Source organism: Elephas maximus, chromosome 7, assembly GCF_024166365.1.
Source record: "Elephas maximus indicus isolate mEleMax1 chromosome 7, mEleMax1 primary haplotype, whole genome shotgun sequence".
Classification (NCBI taxonomy): domain Eukaryota; kingdom Metazoa; phylum Chordata; class Mammalia; order Proboscidea; family Elephantidae; genus Elephas; species Elephas maximus.
The window spans coordinates 45,238,672-45,259,268 of NC_064825.1; the positions used below are offsets into that span (position 1 = coordinate 45,238,672).

Sequence of the window (20,597 nt, forward strand, 5' to 3'; positions counted from 1 at the left end):
TATATACCACATTTTCTATGAAAAGAAATTCTATAACAAAGAAAATGAGTCAGTGAACTTAGTTGTTTCAATGTAAAATTCTGTTGACCTCCCACAACGAAAAGTTGACTTTCACCAATTTTGTTTTAAACGGCCTCATACTTCAGTTTTGATGCTTGTTTCATAATAAATTCTATAATTACAAATGAAAAATGTCATAAAAGAAAATTTAATGATCAGAAAACATATTACAACAAATGATTTTTTTTTTTAGATAGATCTTTCATCTCTGTTATAACTAAAAACATTTTTTCTGTTCTTTGCTCTTACAAATTCTTCAACGATTTCATCAGAATTAAACTGCTGAAAAATATCTACTTCCCTGCATAATAAGGATAACGAATTGAGTCTTTCTTGAATCATTGTTGTATGCTGAGAGTTTTTGAGTCTCTTGAAGGATGAAAATGAGTTTTGTGTTGTGCAATTTGTGATCATTAAGCTTAAGAATATGCATAATCCAATTTCAACATTGGTAAATATGCATTGTATTTTATCTTCTATTATGGAATCATACATGCCTACATGAGTAAAATTTGTCTTTACCTAATCTCTAAACTTAGGTCTCATTTAAGAACAAAATTGTCACACTTCTCCATAAAGCTTTGTATTTAAGTCATTGGGATAAAAAAAAAAAATTTTTTTTAAAGCCTGCACTAATTTCTTGGATGCCATTATGCATTCTTCATTACATATGTCCACATTCTTTAAGAAGGAAAATTTATGTGAAAGAACTGCATATACTTTTGCCCTTCTTTTCATGCAAGATTCAAATGTGTCAATGACGGTGTAGTGTGTGCTTACATGAAATTGATCTCTGGCACTCAGTATTTCTGGAGTACTTCTGTCATTTACTTGTCTCTTTCTAATGCTTCTGTGATGCTGAATTCCTTGAAAATCAGTATTTGGTAGTACTTGTTTTGTTGTGTTCTCAAATTTTTCAAAATCTTCTCTTAAATTATGTAAATACCTATTAATGACTGGTAGAGATCTGAGCATGTCTTCAAATTTACTTTTGAATCATGGCGAGCTTGACTTAATCTGATAAAAACTCTGCAATATATTATTCCACATAACCGGCCTAAATACATACTCTCGTGTTTGCATCTTGTTGGCAAATTTTTCAGCTTCTCTTTTGGTATCTCCTTTTTGTGTCTTCTCTTCAGCAATATTTCCTGAGGCATCTAGAATCTAAGATTAGGGTTTCAGGATTGCAGTTGTTGTTACAGCACGTGCTTCCCGTTGTGTGTTGGAAAGGCATTTTAATAATCATTGCCTAAATATGTTTTAAGAACATACCATGAGTACCCATTGCTGTTGAGTCAATTCTGACTCCTAGCGATCCTATAGGGCAGAGTAGAACTGCCCCATAGGGTTTCCAAGGAGTGGCTGGTGGATTCAAACTGCCAACCTTTTGGTTAGCAGCCAGGCTCTTAACCACTGCGCCAGCAGGGCTCCATTAAGGTGGCAAAATATGTGTAGAGTAACTGATCAAAGGGAAAAAAAATCAACTCCTTCCAGACAACAATCTACTTCATTACGTCCTACAAGTTTCAGTGAATGTGCAGCACATGGTATGAAAATGGCACATGCATTATGTTCTAAAATTCTCTTTTTCATGCCTTTATAACGCCTTGACATATTGGCAGCGTTGGCATAGGACTGGCTTCTGCACGTAGAAAAATCTAATTTTGAAACTTCACATAAGTAGTGAAGTACTTGATTTGCAGTTTCTTTATCAGTATGAATTTAAGCTAGTAAATATTCTAAATCGTGTGACAGGTTTTCCATCTGTTGGAGATATGTATCTTAAAACAATACTCAAGTGATCTGTATGAGAAAGATCAGGAGTGCAATCTACAGACAAACTGAAATATCAAGCTGTACTAATTTCATTGAAAATAGTTGATCAAACTTTATCACTTATTACATTTATTGATTACTCACACATTGTTTTAGACATATATGATGGGTTGCCCTTTCCTGTGTTACCATATTTTAAGATGTGACCTGCTAAAAATGGATCACAGTGGACAATAAGTTCAAGTAAACCCCCAAAATTTCCACTTTGTGGGGACTTAAACACTTCATTTCTTCATTGAAAAGATAGTCCACATTCAGTGATTATTATAATGACAGCAACAACGCATTGCAAAATTGCTTTCCGGTACTAACATTCTTTATTAATTTGTGTTTTCAGTTCGTAAGTTAAGCCAAAATCATGTCTTCAGTTTAAGTGTGAGAACATATAATCTCTGTGAATTGAACTGTTTTCATGTTTATCAAACATATTCACGTTGCGCCAATTGCTAAATACATCTGTAGCAAATCGAGAATTAAATGATTTAGAAGTGAATAGTTTGCAAACAAAACAACGTACAGAGCTGACTGATGGAGAATACAGTAGCCACTCCCTCTTATAATTTTCACCATTAGCTTTGCACTGTAGAAATATATTCCGGCTACAGAACCTTGCTTATTTACTCTCCAGAAATTTTCAACACGAATTTTCAAATGGTCCACCGTGATGCTGACAATCTCTTGGCCCTGTTTCGATTCAGTAATTTACATCATTAGAAGGAAAATTATTTCAGAAAACAGGATTTGTATTTCTGTTGGTGTGACAATTTCAGATTCTAAAATAGTTTCACTTTCTACACCATTATTAATTTTTTTTTTAGTACACCGAGGAATAGGTACAGAATTAGGAATAAATTCTGTTATATTTGTATGGCTATTAGTAATTTCAGCACTAGGGGTACTACTAAAGCTATTTGAGATACAATGGAAAAAGGCTCTTCTAATTCATTATGTTTTAAAAAGGAAGTTAATTTTGTAATTGTCTTTAGGATTCACAAATCCTTTTTATCTTCTGCAAGCTTTCATTTTTGCACTTCACTTAGTTATTGCTGTTTCATTTTAGGGATGAAAAATTATATCACTTTTTAAATTTGGCTCTACCATAGCAAATAAATTTGAATAAATAAAATTTACATTAAAAGTTGGATGTTAGACAAAAATTTATATTTTAGAATTATTAAGTAAAAAAAATCGATTTGGAACATGTCATTTTGTTCTTCAGATCTTAAACAGTCAAAAGAAATAGTATAAGGCAGTCAGAAATAATTTCATTCGCTTGTCCTGTGATGTTTATTGGAGGCCCCTTGCAGATCTCCATGAGTGTCTTTGTCTTGAAATAGTACTTAAAAGCCTGCACACTCACGTTCTGTCCTTTGGTGCTGCGTCTTCACAGTTATTAGACTACCTTCAATACCCAATGGGTGCACTAGCAATCGCAAAGAGCGTACCAATAAAGGGTATGCTCAACCTGAAGACACGTTTTGGTTTGCTTTGCACGGGACATTTTATTTATTTGTGGGATTGTTCAATGCCCATATTTGGAGTTATGTACATAATTGATGTAATAATAGTGCCACTTCTCAATGAGCAAGCTTGTTTTGTGAGTCATAACAATATCTATCAATTTCTTAAAAGAAAGTCAGTCTGAAGGGAAACGGAAAATACATTTATATAATTTTTATTATCTAAATATTCATTTAATTTATTTCCTTCAGGAAATGTTCAGTTTTCTTACATGGAGATATGTAAATATTCTGATAAAATTATAATGTTCTGATAAACTCCCTGTGTTCCTTTCTTAGAAGGTGAATTTAGAGGCACACTAGTTGCAAAACAGAAGTGTATTTTGCATAATAAATATATATTCAATTTTGTGTCCTCTTAATGTGCCAAGTACCTCATTTATTAGCATACATAGAGTAATATCAAGCACTGTGTCTCTCACAACAGAGAGTAAGAACAAACTTACTTGATACAAAATTAAACATTTTTGTGTTAGATAAATAATATTTCCAGTATTTTTTGGATTTTGCTATATTAATAATGTATTAAATTATTACCCATGTTAATATTAAATGTGCTAGATACATTCCACACGTATGCCAAACACATTTTAAAGTTATAAATATTATTGTGTACAAAACTTAGGTCATAACTGTGTATATAAATGCTGTACAGTTTAAAAGTACCTTGATTGAATTCATTGTAATGGTCGACTTATTCGAGTTCTCTCACTTCTGTATGTTACCTTGGACTGTAGTTCCCATTGGTTGTTTACCAGGATGTGTGCAAGAGCGTACCCTTGTGTTTATATCATGGCAAAGAGCATTGCTGGCCCTTCTGGCTGGAGTTGCTGGATCAGCAAATGTGAATGTTCTCTCAAAATGGATCAGAGATCTGCTATCTTAATATTAATTCTATCTATATTAATAAAAAAAAATTTTTTTTACATTAATGGAAACCCTGGTGACGTAGTGAGTGGTTAAGTGCTGTGGCTGCTAACCAAAAGGTCAGCGGTTCAAATCCACCAGGTGCTCCTTGGAAACTCTATGGTGCAGTTCTACTCTGTCCTATAGGGTCGCTATGAGTTGGAATCAACTCAGTCAACACAGATTCCATTTCAAATCCTGTCCTACCCGTCATTTCCTGTGTGACTTTGGGAACTTTCTGATATCAGTTTTCTTATTTGTAAGTTAAGGATAACTATATCCTTCTATATCCTCATTGCTTAAATGTCTGTTGAAGTTATCATCTTTCTTTTTTCCCCCATTTTACCATTTTTTCTCTCTTTAATTTTACTGTTTTAGGTGAAAGTTTACAGTGCAAATTATTTCTCATTCAAAAATTTATATACAGATTGTTTTGTTACATTGGTTGGAATCCCCTCAATGTGTCAGCATGCTTCTGCTTTCCCTTTACACCCTGTGTTCCCCTTGTCCATTTATCCAGGTTTCCTGTCCCGTCCTGCCTTCTTGTCTCTGTTGAAGGACACTTAGAGTGTTTCCATCTTTTTTGCTGTTGTGAATAATACTGCAGTGAACATGGGTGTGCATATGTCTGTTCCTGCGAAGGCTCTTATTTCTCTAGGATGTATTCCTAGGAGTAGGGTTGCTGGATTACATAGTATTTCTATTTCTAGCTTTTTAAGGAGGCGCCATATGGTATTCTATAGCGGTTGTACCATTTTACATTCCCTCCTGCAGTGCATAAGCGTTCCAATCTCCCTGCAACTTCTCCAACATTTGTTATTTTGTTTTTTTGATTAATGCTAGTAATGTTGGAATGAACTGGTATCTCATTATAGTTTTGATTTATGTTTCTCTAATGGCTAATGAACATGAGCATTTTCTCATGTGTCTGTTAGCCACCCGAGTGTTTTCTTTAGTGAAGTGTCTGTTCATATGCTTTGCCCATTTTTTAATTGGGCTATCTGTCTTTTTGTTGTTAAGACTTTGAAGTGTTCTATAGATTTTAAAGATTACACCCTTGTCAGGTATGTCGTAGCCAATTGTTTTTTTCCCACTCTGTAGGTTTTCTTTTTACTGTTTTGGTGAAGTCTTTTAATGAGCATAAGTGCTTAATTTTTATGAGCTCCCAGTTATCTATTCTCTTTCGGTGTTTGTTTATCATTAGTTATGGTTTTTATTATATGTATGCCATGTAGGATCCTTAGCACTGTCCCTGTTTTCTCTTCCATGATCTTTATCATTTTAGGTTTTATGTGTAGGTCTTTGATCCATTTTGAGTTAGTTTTTGTGTATAATTTGAGGTATGGGTCCTGTTTCATTTTTTTTACAGATGGACATCCAGTTTTGCCAGCACCATTTGTTAAAAAGACTGCCTTTTCCCCACTTAATGGACTTTGGTTCTTTGTCAAAGATTAGCTGACCGTAGGTGGGTGGATTTACACCTGGGTTCTCGATTCTATTCCATTGGTCTGTGTGTCTTTGTACCAGTTCCAGGCTGTTTTGACTACTGTGGCCGTATAGTAGATGGTGTGAGGCCTCCTACTTTGTTCTTTTTCTTCAGTAATGCTTTGCTTATCTGGGGCCTATTTCCTTCCCATGTGAAATTGGTGCTTAGCTTTTCCATCTCATTAAAGAATGCTGTTGGTATCTGGATTGGGCTTCCATTATATCTGAAGATTGCTTTGGGTAAGATTGACATTTTTACAAAGTTGAGTCTTCCTATCCATGAGCATGGTATCTTTGTTCATTTATGTAGTTCTCCTTTGGTTTCTTGCAGTAGTGTTTTGTAGTTTTCTTTGTATTGGTCTTTTATGTCTCTGGTTAGATTTGTTCCTAAGTATTTTATCTTTTTAGGGGCTATTATAAATGGTATTGTTTTCCTGATTTCCTCTTCAGAATTCACTTTGTTAGTGTATAGGAATCCAATTGATTTCTGTATGTTGGTCTTGTATCCTGCTATTCTTCTGAATCTATTAGTTCCAGTGGTTTTCTTGTGGACTCTTTGGGGTTCTCTGTGTATAGGATCATACCATCTGCGAAAAAGGATAATTTTACTTCTTCCTTTTCAATTTAGATGCCGTTTATTTCTTTTTCTTTCCTTACTGCTCTAGCTAGGACTTCCAGCACAATATTAAATAGTGGTGATAAAGGGCATCTTTGTCTTGTTCCCATTCTCAGGGGGAATGCTTTCAGCGTATCTCCATTGAGAATGATGTTGGCTCTTGGTTTTATATAGATGCCCATTATTATGTTGAGGAATTTCCCTTCTATTCCTATTGAGAGTTTTTATGAGGAATGAGTGTCCATTATTTTTAAAATTAGATTGTTTATTTTCTCACCTTTGGGTTTTGAGAGCTCTTTATATATGCTGGATACAACTTCGTTGCTCAGTATGTGATTTGAAAATATTTTCTCCCTTTCTGTAGCTTGTCTTTACATTCTCTCACTGGTGTTTTTGGCAGAGGAAATGTTTTTTTTAATTTATGAAATGCAATTTATCAGTTTTTTCCTTTTGTGGATCATGGTTTTAGTATCATATTTAAGAACTCTTTGCCTAATTCAAGGTCACAAGGATTTTCTCCTATGTTTTATTTTAAAAGTATTATACCTTTACATTTTACATTTATGTATGATCTATTTTCACTCAGTTTTATCTAGGGGAAAGTTTAGGTCAAGGTTCATTTTCTTGGGTATAGATATCCAGTTGTTTCAACACTATTTGCTGAAGAGACTATGCTTTCTCCATTGAATTGCCTATACACCTTTGTCAAAAACAATTTGGCCATATCTGTGTAGGTCTGTTTCTTTTTTCTTTCTTTTTTATTGTGGTAACATAAAATTTACTGTTTTAAGGTTTTGACTATACAATTCAGTGGTGTTACATACATTCATAATGTTGTGTTACCATCACTTCTATCTATTTCCAGATCTTTTCATCATCCCATATAGAAATTATATACCCATTAAACAACAACTCCCCTTTTTCTCCTCTCCTCAGCCCTTGGTAACCTCTATTCTATTTTCTGTCTCTATGAGTTTGCCTCTTGTAGGTACCTTGTATAAGTGGAATCAAACAGTATTTGTCCTTTTGTGTATTTCACTTAGCTTTTTTAATGTCCTCAAGTTTATAGTTATTGAATTTATCTCTAGGTACTTTATATCTTGAATGCTATTGTGAATGATACTGTTTTTGATTTCTTTTTCCATTTGTTCATTGTTAGCGTATACAAATAAATTTTATTTTTGCATATTAAATTTGTTTTACAACCTTACTAAATTTATTTTAGTAACATATACTAAATGTATTAATTCTCATGAGGAACCTGTACGTAGACCAAGAGGCAGTCTTTTGAACAGAACAAGGGAATACTGTGTGGTTTAAAGTCATGAGAGGTGTGTGTCAGGGTTGTATCCTTTCATCATACTTATTCAATCTGTATGCTGAGCAAATAACCTGAGAAGCTGGGCTATATGAAGAAGAAGGGGGCATCGGGATTGGAGGAAGACTCATTAACAACCTGTGTTATGCAGATGACACAACCTTGCTTGCTGAAAGTGAAGATTACCTGAAGCACTTACTGATGAAGATCAAAGGCTACAGCCTTCAGTATGGATTATACCTCAACAGAAAGAAAACAAAAATCCTCACAACTGGCCCAATAAACAACATTATCATAAACGGAGAAAATGAAAAGGATTTCATTTCACTTTGATCCATAATCAATGCCCGTAGAAGCAGTAGTCAAGAAATCAAGCGATACATTGCATTGGCCAAATCTGCTGCAAAAGACCTGTTTAAAGTGTTAAAGAGCACAGATGTCACTTTAAGAACTAAGGTGTGCCTGACCCAAGCTTTGGCGTTTTCATTGGTCATCATCCCAAACAGAAACCTTGTACTCATTAAGCAGTCAGTCCCCATTCTCCTAGCACCCTAAAGCTTGGCAGCCACAAATCTGCTCTTTGTTTCTATGGATTTACATATTCTGGGTAATTCATATAAATGGAATCACACAATATGTGGTCTTTTGTGTCTGCCTTCTTTCACTTAGCATAATGTGTTTTGAGGTTCATGCACATTGTACCATGTGGCAGTATGTCATTCTTTTTTTTTTTTAGTAACTTTTATTAAGCTTCAAGTGAACGTTTACAAATCCAATCAGTCTGTCACATATAAGTTTACATACATCTCACTCCCTACTCCCACTTGCTCTCCCCTTCTTGAGTCAGCCCTTTCAGTCTCTCCTTTCTTGACAATTTTGCCGGCTTCTCTCTCTATCCTCCCATCCCCCCTCCAGACAAGAGTTGCCAACACAATCTCAAGTGTCCACCTGATATAATTAGCTCACTGTTCATCAGCGTCTCTCTCCCACCCGCTGACCAGTCCCTTTCATGTCTGATGAGTTTCTTCGGGGATGGTTCCTGTCCTGTGCCAACAGAAGGTCTGGGGACCATGGCTGCCGGGATTCCTCTAGTCTCAGTCAGACCATTAAGTTTGGTCTTTTTATGAGAATTTGGGGTCTGTATCCCACTGATCTCCTGCTCCCTCAGGGGTCCTCTGCTGTGCTCCCTGTCAGGGCAGTCATCTATTGTGGCCGGGCACCAACTAGTTCTTCTGGTCTCAGGATGATGTAGGTCTCTGGTTCATGTGGCCCTTTCTGTCTCTTGGGCTCTTAGTTGTCATGTGGCCTTGGTGTTCTTCATTTTCCTTTGCTCCAGGTGGGTTGAGACCAATTGATGCATCTTAGATGGCCGCTTGTTAGCATTTAAGACCCCAGACGCCACATTTCAAAGTGGGATGCAGAATGATTTCATAATAGTATTATTTTGCCAATTGACTTAGAAGTCCCTGCAAACCATGTTCCCCAGACCCCCACCCTTGCTCCACTGACCTTTGAAGCATTCATTTTATCCTGGAAACTTCTTTGCTTTTGGTCCAGTCCAATTGAGCTGACCTTCCTTGTTTTGAGTGTTGTCTTTCCCTTCACCTAAAGCATTTCTTATCTACTGATTAATCAATAAAAAACCCTCTCCCACCCTCCCTCCCTCCCCCCCTCGTAACCACAAAAGTATGTGTTCTTCTCAGGTTTACTATTTCTCAAGATCTTATAATAGTGGTCTTATACAATATTTGTCCTTTTGCCTCTGACTAATTTCACTCAGCATAATGCCTTCGAGATTCCTCCATGTTATGAAATGTTTCACAGATTCATCACTGTTCTTTATCGATGCGTAGTATTCCATTGTGTGAACATACCACAATTTATTTACCCATTCATCCTTTGATGGACATCTTGGTTGCTTCCAACTTTTTGCTATTGTAAACAGAGCTGCAATAAACATGGGTGTGGATATATCTGTTTGTATGAAGGCTCTTGTATCTCTAGGGTATATTCCCAGGAGTGGGATTTCTGCGTTGTATGGTAGTTCTATTTCTAACTGTTTAAGATAACGCCAGATAGATTTCCAAAGTGGTTGTACCATTTTACATTCCCACCAGCAGTGTATAAGAGTTCCAATCTCTCCACAGCCTCTCCAACATTTATTATTTTGTGTTTTTTGGATTAATGCCAGCCTTGCTGGTGTGAGATGGAATCTCATCGTAGTTTTAATTTGCATTTCTCTAATGGCTAATGATCGTGAGCATTTTCTCATGTATCTGTTGGCTGCCTGAATATCTTCTTTAGTGAAATGTGTGTTCATATCCTTTGCCCACTTTTTGATTGGGTTATGTCATTCTTTTTTGACTGAATATATCCCTCCATCCATTGTATGGATATACTACAATTCTTTATCCATTCATACATTGATTGATGGACATGTGTGTTGTTTCCACCTTTTGACTATTTTAAATGGTTTTTGTTTGGATAAATCCAAACCGAACCCATTGCCGTGGAGTCAATTCAGACTCATAGCGACCTTATAGGACAGGGTAGAACTGCCCCATAGGGTTTCGAAGGAGTGGCTGGTGGATTCAAAGTGCCAAACTTTTGGTTGGCAGCCGAACTCATAATCACTGTACCACCAGGGCTCCAAATTTGTATTGCCAGGAGTGGGATTTAAATACCTGTTTTAAATTCTTTTGAGTATGCCAACTCTATGCTTACGTTTTTAAGAAACCACGAAACTGTTTTCCAGTGATTAAATATTCAGGAATTTTGCAAACTGGTTTTACCAGTGGTAGCTGAAATTGGCCAGTGTAGGAGTATTTACACCATGGAAATTTGCAAATGCTACAAATAAGGGATTCCTTTCTCCTTCTCCCTCTCCTCCCCCTGCTCCTCTCTTTTTTCCCTTTTCCTTAGGAGATCCAGTTTACCAGCACACTACGCTGCTAAGGGAGCAGAGGCACTGAATTCAGTCCTTTATCCCATTGCAATGTGAGCCTATTCTGTCATATTCCATCATAAGTCATCCCAGGACCCACTGCTCCTGGTGATTTAGACAACAGCCTTTCAATAACATGGTGGCTTTTCCTTTTGTAGATGATGAGAGCGAGACTAGATCTAAATACCCTGTGGGTTCTCTTTTTATTTCAGAGATTATAAAGCCGCTAACATCACCATCAACTTATATGTCGTCAATAAGCCTTGGCTCTTCTCACTGGCCTGGTGCTCCAGAATTCATTCAGTCACCACAGACAACATTAAGCTCCTGAGTGAGATTGATCACCCTCACTTCTTCATGGTGAGCTGGTTGCCCATATTGTTCTTCCAAGCCTGGTACCATAGGGATCTATGTCCTCCCACCTCACCCTACATTTCCCACTGTGCAGTCTACTAGGGAGCTATTTAAGAGTAGAGATTTCTTTGATATTGGAGATATACCATTTTCCCTTCTCTCACCTAGATCCTTCTGTGATTTGCAGGGAGAGATTAATTAGTATTATTATGATTATTGCCATTTATTGAATCCTTAAAATATGCTTTGGATGCATTATAAAATATAACCCTCTGAGTTATCTACTGTTACCATTCCCATGAGGAAACTGAAGCTCCTAGACGCTAAGATCCTTGTGCAAGGTCTCATGATGTGGGATTCAGAATGAGATCTGACTCCAGAGCTTTGTTACTTTCCTAAAGGTATGGCAACAATGAATAATGGCATGGAGTATGAGGAGAAAACCAAGTTTACGAACAAAAGTGAAACCTAACTATCACAAGTTGCCTTTGCACCTCTGTCAAAAATCAGTTGGGCATATTTGCGTGGGTCTATTTTTGGGTATATACTCTATTTCATTGGTATAAAAACTGTGTACACTGAACAAAACACTTCTGAAGAAGGGAGCCAGTGTCTAGTTGCCTAGGGTAGTTTTCCCTTCTAACCCTGCTATTGCTCATTGCCAGAGGCTTGGGGACCTGAAGGACCTGGGTTGTAATACCAGCCAAATCCCATCAGTAAGTGTCAGTGGAAGGAGCCCCAGCTAACCAGTTCACTGCTACAGAGTCCTTTTATCTTGTTTGGGTAGAGAGTAGATTGAGCAGGTTGGGACACAATAGCATACAAGCAGAAAACAGTTTAAATTTTCCTCACTGACATTTAAAACCTGCTTTGTGAGCTAGGCTTTTCCCTCCCCTGAATGAAATATCACTTAGGTCTCATAGCTTTTCTAGCCACTCTTAGACACTTTTTTGAAGTTTACTTTTAGTCACAAAAAAGCCTCATTTCAGAATTAAAGTGCCTGTTCTAGAGTAATAACCCAAACTCCAAACTGTAGTGACGTAAAGCTTTTGGCAGAGAACGCTGAAGTGGGCAGAGGTCTCTGGTTTCCGTCTCCCTACTTCTGCCCTCCCTAATCCCCATTTCTAACCTATCAAGGGTCAGGACTAGAGAAGAGGGGATTAGGGAGAGGGGTTCAGAGCACTGTCTCACAGGGCCCATACTGCATTAAAGGCCCTGTGATGGCAGGTGTCAAATCTCTGAGCTCTCCTCTCTCTGGTGGTTTGCATGGGTACCTGGAGATGACCTTCAGGGAACCTTGGATGGCAGGTTTGTTGGCCCAAGAAAAGCTTCCTCACCTACCTGCCCCCATATAACTTCCCTCTCAGTCCTCCAGGATTCTGCAGTTTACTGTACCCAAACTCTGTTTGGTGGTGTGTTAAGAGCTATGGCTGCTAACTAAGAGATCAGCGGTTCAAATCCACCAGGCACTCCTTGGAAACTATGGGGCCGTTCCACTCAGTCCTGTAGGGTTGCTGTGAGTTGGAATCGACTTGACGGCAATGGGCTTGGTTTTGTTTTTTCCTTTTTTTTGTAAACTCCCTTTATGGGAGTCACATCACTCCTTTAATCACAGCCCCAACCTCCAAGTCAAGAAAGTACAGGCATCTCTCCCTTTTTGCCCAGCTACTTCAAGCTGAAATTCTAGGAAACACAGGCCAGGGGATCTCCAAGCAGTCTCCTTGAAGCCCCTCTTAGTTGGCCTGAGGTGAGAGGAAGGCAACCTGCCGCTATCACCATGGGTAGGGTGGGGAGCACAACACATAGACAACTCTTAAGAAATCCTCCACAGGAATTGCACACAGGCATGTGGAGAGGACCTAGACCCTCACTTTGGAACATGGGCTCCTAAGCCCCCCATTCTGTCCTGACCTGTGGAGCCTTACTTGAAACAGCAAGAAAAAGTCCCACTTTAACATCCTGTTATTACTTACTGTAAAGCAGGGACAAGGAAATCCACCTTTCAGGTTTTCTGTATCAGGATTAAATGAAATATTACGAGTTACAGTGCTGTCATTTTGCGTACTGAGTAAACTGTAAGTTGTGGGTGTGAGCCCAGGACAGAGACCAGTCAAGGCAGGAAATAGGGACTGGAGGCAAAAATGTGTGTTCAGCCCAACTCCAGTAGGCAGGGTCTGTGGTCAGGGCTTTTTTTATGTTCTCTGGTATTAACATTTTTGTTCTTTTTAATGGATTATAAATGTAAGGGTGTTTATTATATAAAATTCAGTCATTAAAACAATGCATAATTCTGAAAGCAATACATTCCTCCATAACCCTATCCCCCCAAATCAGTAATGTCTTGTTCAAAGTTGTCCCCTTGGGAGGCTACACATTTACTTAAGTGCTACCACTGTTGCTGAAAGCATTTTTTTTTTTTTAATGTTTGAATTCGTAATAAATTTATGTGTTTCAAAATTCAAAATATCAAAAGGTATAGGTGGAAAATCTTCCCTCCACACCTGGCCGAGGCTTGTTTAAAGGGCCCAATATACAGTTCCAGGCTCCTGCTGTGTGTCACTGCTTCGGGGAGGTGGGGCCAGCATCCCACGCTCTGGAGTCAGATTGTGCAGATTCAAATCTTGGCTCCACTACTTATATTGTCAACTTGGAAATCTTAATTAACCTGTCCATGCCTCAATGTGTTGTTTTGTAAATTGGAGATATAATATTCCAGTAGAAGTACTTTGATCCAACACAATTGGACTGATCATTGGTCAGTTAATTGAAAAAGTTAGTTGAAGCAGGGATTCATTAAAAAAAAAAAAAAAAGATACACATGCTATTACTGCTTTTAAAAAAAATACCTCAAAACTTAGTGGCTTAAGACGAAAGGCATTATTTCTCATAATTCTGTATCACAGCTGAGTAGTTCCTCTGGTCTGAGCCAATATGGCTGGCTAGATGGTCTAGGATGAACTCACTCCTATGTGTAGGGCCTTACCGGGATGGTTGGGACAGCTGGGATGACTGGGTCTCTCTCCATGTGGTCATAAACCGTCACGGAGGCTAGCCTGGATGTGTTCACCTAGTGGCAGAAGGGTTCCCAGCCTCAAGGGAGGCCAAGCCTCAATGCCCAGGCACTTTTCCAGGTTCTCCCAGTGTTGTTTCCTAATGCCTGATTGGCCAAAGAACATCACATGGCCAAGTCCAGATTCAAGGTGAGGGAGAAACAGACATCACATCAGGATGGTGAGGAGCAGCAAAGCCACATGGCAAAGAAGCCTGCAGAGAGGCTTGGGAGGAGTAGTGTGGTTGTTTTTGTAAATAGTCTACCACACACATGCCTTACACATTTTAATTTAATTTAAAATATTCATTTATTCACCTTTTGTATAGGGCCAAGTTCTCTTCTTTGAGGATACCTCAGCTGATTGAATTCTGTGTTCTCTTGGTTCTTTTAACACCCAGCGAACCAGCTGTGATTTCTAATTTTTGTTTCTTTAAAGTGAAATAAGAAAGTCATTAGGAGAAAACAAATCTGAAGGAGGAATTCATCTACTTTTTTATAATTCCCCTACTCCAGTCTCTTACAGTATTCCACCCTCACCTAATTCAATTGCAGTTTATTTTTTATAGTGACCTATTCTGTCTTCACTGAATGTTTCAAAGCATTGACTTAATTTTCTTGACAGTGACATACTTTTTTTCACTCCAATTTTGTAGATTTAAGCAATATTTAATTACATTGCAGAATTACAGTAACAAGTAGTACTGACCCAACTAAGCCATTTGGAGACAAGGGCAACTGATTCTTGGTGAACATACTGTTCACCCGCTGGGCGTCCTGGAGCAGTCAGTAGGGCAAGGCGTCGGTCAGTATGTTTCCCAGAGGGAATTAAGGGCCTTGGTTTAGAAGAGGCTTTTCATTAAGAGCTTCCACTATACCTGCCTCATGGGGCTGTTGCGAGGACATGAAAATACCTTCAAAGTTCTTAGAACACCTACCTGGCTCCTAATAAATACTCATTAAATGTTTGTTGTTATCATTATTATCACGATCCTTAGTGTTATTATTATTCAGTGCAAGGAAAGACCTTGAGACAGGGTTGAGAGTGACCTGAGAAATAATAAAATGTGCCAGCCACAGTGGTATCAAGTGAAATTGGAGTAGGGGGAACATTGGAGCTGGGAAGGGAGGATCAAACTAGGGAATTGTGAAACTCACATAGGAGGACCCAAGAGATAGGACTGTAGGAATTGGGTGATTCAGGCAAGGAGCATGGAGAAGGGGCATGTAAGGTAAGGGGGTATTGTAATTTCAACATATTTATTTAAAGCAGGATAATTTAGAACAATGGTTCCCAAATGCTGGTTCACAAACTAGTTGCTTCAGCATCATCTGAGAGGCTTGTTAAAAATGCAGAGATTCTGATTCCGTACATCTGTAGTGAGACCCAGGAACCTGTATTACTAAAAGCTGCCCAGGTGGATTTGTACAGACACGTTTGGGAACACATGCCATGAAAACATAGAGGACTAGAAGAAAAGAAGCCTGGGCTGTAGTCCTGGTGCAGAACAGACTTCCTATCGGACTTTTCTGGACCCAGCTTCACATCTGTATAATAGGAAGAATTACTGTGAACACAGTGAATTTCTCAGACCTCTGTCTTGAGGGTCAAGGGAGATGAAGGGTATAAAGTATTTTGTCCCTAGTAGGGCTCCCTGCATGTGTAAAGGGTAGTTCTTAGGATAGCAGCAGGTACTCTGTGTGTTTGAGACCACCATGTCAGTCAGTGCTCCTCCACCTGGTCTATCCCCCCTTCTGTCCCTCTTCTAGCTCTTGTAGCAGAGCGAGGGACTTGGCCCACGTGATCTAAAATCCCTTCCAACTGCAAAGTCCTTTAACTGTTACTCATTTCATGTTTTACAGACACCAAGGTACTATATGTTCATATGGCTTCTCATAGATGGTATTTCTGCAATTTTAATTTTTGCTATATTTTATTTTCACTGGTAAGTGTATATTTATATATTTTAAATGATTTACTTCCCAAAATAAAATGATAAATGGTTCTTACAGAAGTTAAGGTGGGGGGGGCGGGGGGAAGAGTTACATTCTTTTTGTAATCCCACTTGGGCAAATTCTCAGGAAGATGGTGTTATAATCTGAATTTCTTGTTTCTTCTCATGCTGCCCGCTGCTCCTCACTCCCCTACTTTCTTCCCAACATTAGAAAATATTTTAAGGATGAAGACTCTCAGTGAAGCTTAGCCAGTGCACACTACCAAGGGTTCACTATGTAGCTTCTGGGAGAGGGCAGGAGTTGAAGGTTGGCCAGGACAAGTGCCTCCATATTCTCACGTTACAGGAAACGGAATATAGCAAGGTGCTGTGCAAAGAGCAGGTTCACCAACTGGGAAGCCTGGGTTTTAGCGCTGGCTTTACACCTTAGTTGTTGAGTGAATCTGGGAAAATAACCGTCCCCTTCTGGGCCATAGTCTTTTTATCTGTCCAAGAAAATTACATTTGAGAAACATTTCAGGGAAAATCCTACAGGATTGGAAGTTCAAGGTAAAAGGGAGAACATCCTGGTTGAAGAAGGGTAGTAGCTTGAGGAGAGAGTGGTAGCTTAGGTCCCATCATGGCTTGTCATTTCCTGATTTGTCACTTATCTTTTAAAGGGTGGGGGTGAGGGGGGCGGGAAGAACAAACCCTCTGCGTAATGAGAATTTGGCCTGGTAGTTTTCCTTCCAGGGCACTGCCTTGAGTTATTGCCTTTTTTCAGAGAAGCCTGTGAGGTTCATGAATGATCTGCTTTTTTTCCAGGTGGAAAGGTGAACAGAGAGATAAAATGTACATAAGAGCCAACATTCGCAAAGGTAAAGTAAGAAGCCTAAAAAAAAAAAAAAAAAAGTAAGAAGCCTAGCTCACTCCTATTTCTCCACCTCTACCCACTGGCTCCCTTAGAAAAAGTACAAGTTAACCTGACCCCCAAGCCCCTATATATTCAAATAGTGTAAGAAAATAATAAGAGTAGAAAACAAAGAATTCTTCCCGTTTTTAAGTGTTCTTAGTTGCATGCTACAGGAACCAATTTTGCCTCACCCACACAGAAAGAGAATCTATTGAAAAGCTATTTGGGCACCTCCAAGAGACACACCTAGAAGGTGCAGAACCAGGTTTAGAACCAGGGAAAGAACAAGGACGACTTGGCAGAAGCCAGGACCTCAGCCAGCACCACAGCCCAGCCCCATTCAGGCTGAGGAGAAGAGAGCCCTGAACACTAAACACACAGTGCCACATCTTGCGCCACGGCCACGTCCAGGATGGGCATGTACCGCTGCACCTGCTGCCGCCACTTCTGCCACCAGAAGGCGTTCATTGCCCCTCACCTGTGAGGGTGTGTTTTCAGCACGTTAAAGGAATCGGTCCTTTGTCTTCTTTCTTACATAGTTTCTTATGAAGTCTTCAGTGTTCTTTTCTTCATCCCCCTGTTGATAGCGATTGTTCCCTTTATTACTGATTTTCAATAATTTGATTTTAGTTTATATTAGGGTGCGTGTGTGTTTATGAGAGAGAGTGTGTGTATGTGTTTTTATCCTGCTTGAGTTTGTTGAACTTCTTAGATCTGTTATAGTTTTCATCAGATTTGGAGAAAATTTCAGCCTTTATTTCTTCAAATATTTTTCTGCCCCGCCCCCTTAGGGATTCCAGTTACATGAATGTTAGACAGTTTGATATTGTCCCACAAGTTATCCTATTCTGGTTCTCTGCTTCGTTCTAGATAGATTCCATTTCTGTGTATTTTTTATTGCTGGGTAGCAAATTGCCACAAACCTAGTAGCTTGAAACAACACAAAATTGATGATTTCGCAGTTTCTCCGAGTCAGTAGTCCAGGCATGAGTTAGCCTGGTCCTCTGCTTAGGGTATCACCAGACTAAAATCAAGGTGTCGTCCAGGGCTGCAGTCTCATCTAAGGCTCAGGGTCCTCTTTCAAGCTTAACGATTACTGGCAGAATTTAGTTCCTGGCAGCTGTAGGACTGAAGTCACCCGTTTTCTTGCTGGCTGATGGCGGAGTTTCGTTCTCAGCTCCTAGAGGCCGCCTTCAGGCCCTAGCCACATGGCTGTCTGAGAACATGGCACCTTTACTTCAAAGCCAACAGGAGACTCTCTCTCCTGTCTGGTATGATAGAGTCTTATGTAATATAATATAATCATGGGAGTGACTATCCCCACTACGTTTGTTACATAGTGTAACCTAATGAAGGTCTCAGTCACATTCAAGAGAAGGGGGTTATCCAGGGCATGTATACCACAGGATGGGCATCTTGGGAGCCATCTTAGAATTCTGCCTCCCACACTTGTCTGCAACTTCGCTGATCTTTTCTTCTCTAATACCTAACCTGCTTAATCTCAGCCAGTGAAATTTTCATTTCAAATATTGTACTTTTCATCTCCGGAAATTCCTTTTGGTTTTTTTTTTTTTAATCTTCCATTTCTCATGTTCATGTTTCCTTTAAATATCTGAACATAGTTTAGTTATATTTGTTTTAATATCCTTGTCTGCTAGTTTCATCATCTATTATCTCTGGGTCTGTTTCTGTTGACTGACTTTTGTTCTGCATATGGATCACGTTTTCTGGCTTCTTAGCATGTCCAGTTTCTATCATTATTTATCATATAAGAAATTAAAACCAAGAAATCCTGAAAATATTTATTTACTGATTCACTTTCAAAAGTTATATTGTGGTGAAATATATGTAACAGTTTGCCTGCCATCTTAACCATTTTCAAGTGTACAATTCAGTGACTTTGATTTAGATTCACTGTGCTGTGCTATCATTACCACTATCCATTTCCCAAAGTTTTACATCACTCCAAACAGAAACTCAGTACCCTTTCAGCAATAACTACATTTCCTCCTCTGCCCAGCCTCTGGGAACCACTAACCAACTTTCGTGTCTGTGCATTTGCCTATTCTAGATATTTCATAAAACTGGGATCGTATGATATTTATTCTTTTGTGTCTGGCTTTTTTCGTTCAGCATAATGTTTTCAAGGTTCATCCATGTATCAGAATTTCATTTCTCTTTATGGCTGAATAATATTCTACTGTATGTATATACTACATCTTGTTTATCTGAGTATCTGTTGACAGACACGTGAGTCGTTTCTACCTTTCGGCTATTGTGAATAATACTGCAATAAATATTGGCATATACGTATCTGTTTGAGCACCTGCTTTCAGGTCTGTTGGATAATACCTAGGAATGGATTGATGGGTCATATGGTAATTCTGTGCTTAACTTTTTGAAGAACTGCCAAACCATTTTCTGTAGCAGTTATACCATTTTACCTTCCCATCAGCAATACGCAAGGATTTCAATTTTTCCATATCCTCGCCAACACTTGTTAGTTTCCATTTTTCTGACAACAGCCGTCCTAGTGGGTGTGAGATGATATTTCATTGTGGTTTTGATGTGCATTTCCCTAATGACTAATGACCTTGAGCATCTTTTCATGTGCTTATTGACCATTTGTATATCTTCTTTGCAGAAATATCTATTCAGATCCTTTGCCCATTTTAAAATTGGGTTGTTTGTCTTTTTGTTGTAAAAAAAGTGTTATTTATATATTCTGGATATTAAGCCCTTATCAGATATATGGTTCCCAGCTATTTTCTTCAATTCTACAGGTTGTTTTTTCACTTTCTTGATTAAATTTTTTGATTCACATTTTTTTCATTTATATAAAGCTAAATTTATCTATTTTTGCTGTCCTGAACTTTTACCTCTATGTTTTCTTGTAAGAGTTTTATTGTTTTAGCTCTTATATTTAGGTTATTGATCCATTTTGAGTTAATTTTTGTATACAGGCAATCCCTGGGTTATGAACACCCGACTTACGGACAACGCGTACTTGCCGTTCAATGTTACATAAATTTGCCCTCTGTTTGAAATGATCAACCAACCTTGCTCACAACAAATTCTTCATCACAGTCACCTTCACTTGCTGCATGACAGCTTTTAAGTCATTGAAATGGCGTCGAGCCTTTTCTTGCACTAAAGTAAGGCTAAATAAGAACCATGTGCACCTGTTCCAACTAACCTACAAATTCTTAAAGACACTCTCACGAACAGATCTTGTTCATAACCTTAGGACTTCCTGTATGTTGTGAGGCATAAGTCCAACTACATTCTTTTGCATGTGGCAAGCCAGTTGTCCAAGCACCATTTTTTGTTTTTTACTGTACTTTAGATAAAGATTTACAGAGCAAATTAGTTTATTAAACAATACACAGAATTGTTTTGTGACATTGGTCTCCAGCCCCATGACATGTCAACACCCTCCCCTTCTTGACCTTGGGTTCCCCGTTACCAGCTTTCCTGCCCTCTCCTGCCTTCTAGTCCTTGCCCCTGGGATGGTGTGCCCATTTAGTCTCATTTTTTTTATGGGCCTGTCTAAACTTTGGCTGAAGGGTGAACCTCAGTAGTGACTTCAGTACTGACTTAAAAGGGTGTCCCCAGGGGCCATAGTCTCAGGGTTTCTTTAGTAGAATTTTATTCTACAG

At 38.6% G+C, this 20,597-nt stretch overlaps 1 protein-coding gene across 1 annotated transcript in view; it reads left to right on the forward strand.

Annotated features, from left to right (window-relative positions):
- Positions 1-17,422, forward strand: part of LOC126078966 (glycerophosphodiester phosphodiesterase domain-containing protein 4-like) — an 82,637-nt gene extending 65,215 nt beyond the window's left edge. Inside the window, exons 12-14 of the mRNA XM_049889826.1 lie at positions 10,901-11,048; positions 15,955-16,037; positions 17,350-17,422. Of these exons, the coding sequence (XP_049745783.1) occupies positions 10,901-11,048; positions 15,955-16,037; positions 17,350-17,422 (304 nt within the window). The remainder of the gene's footprint in view (positions 1-10,900; positions 11,049-15,954; positions 16,038-17,349) is intronic.
- The last annotated feature ends 3,175 nt before the right edge of the window (positions 17,423-20,597 follow it).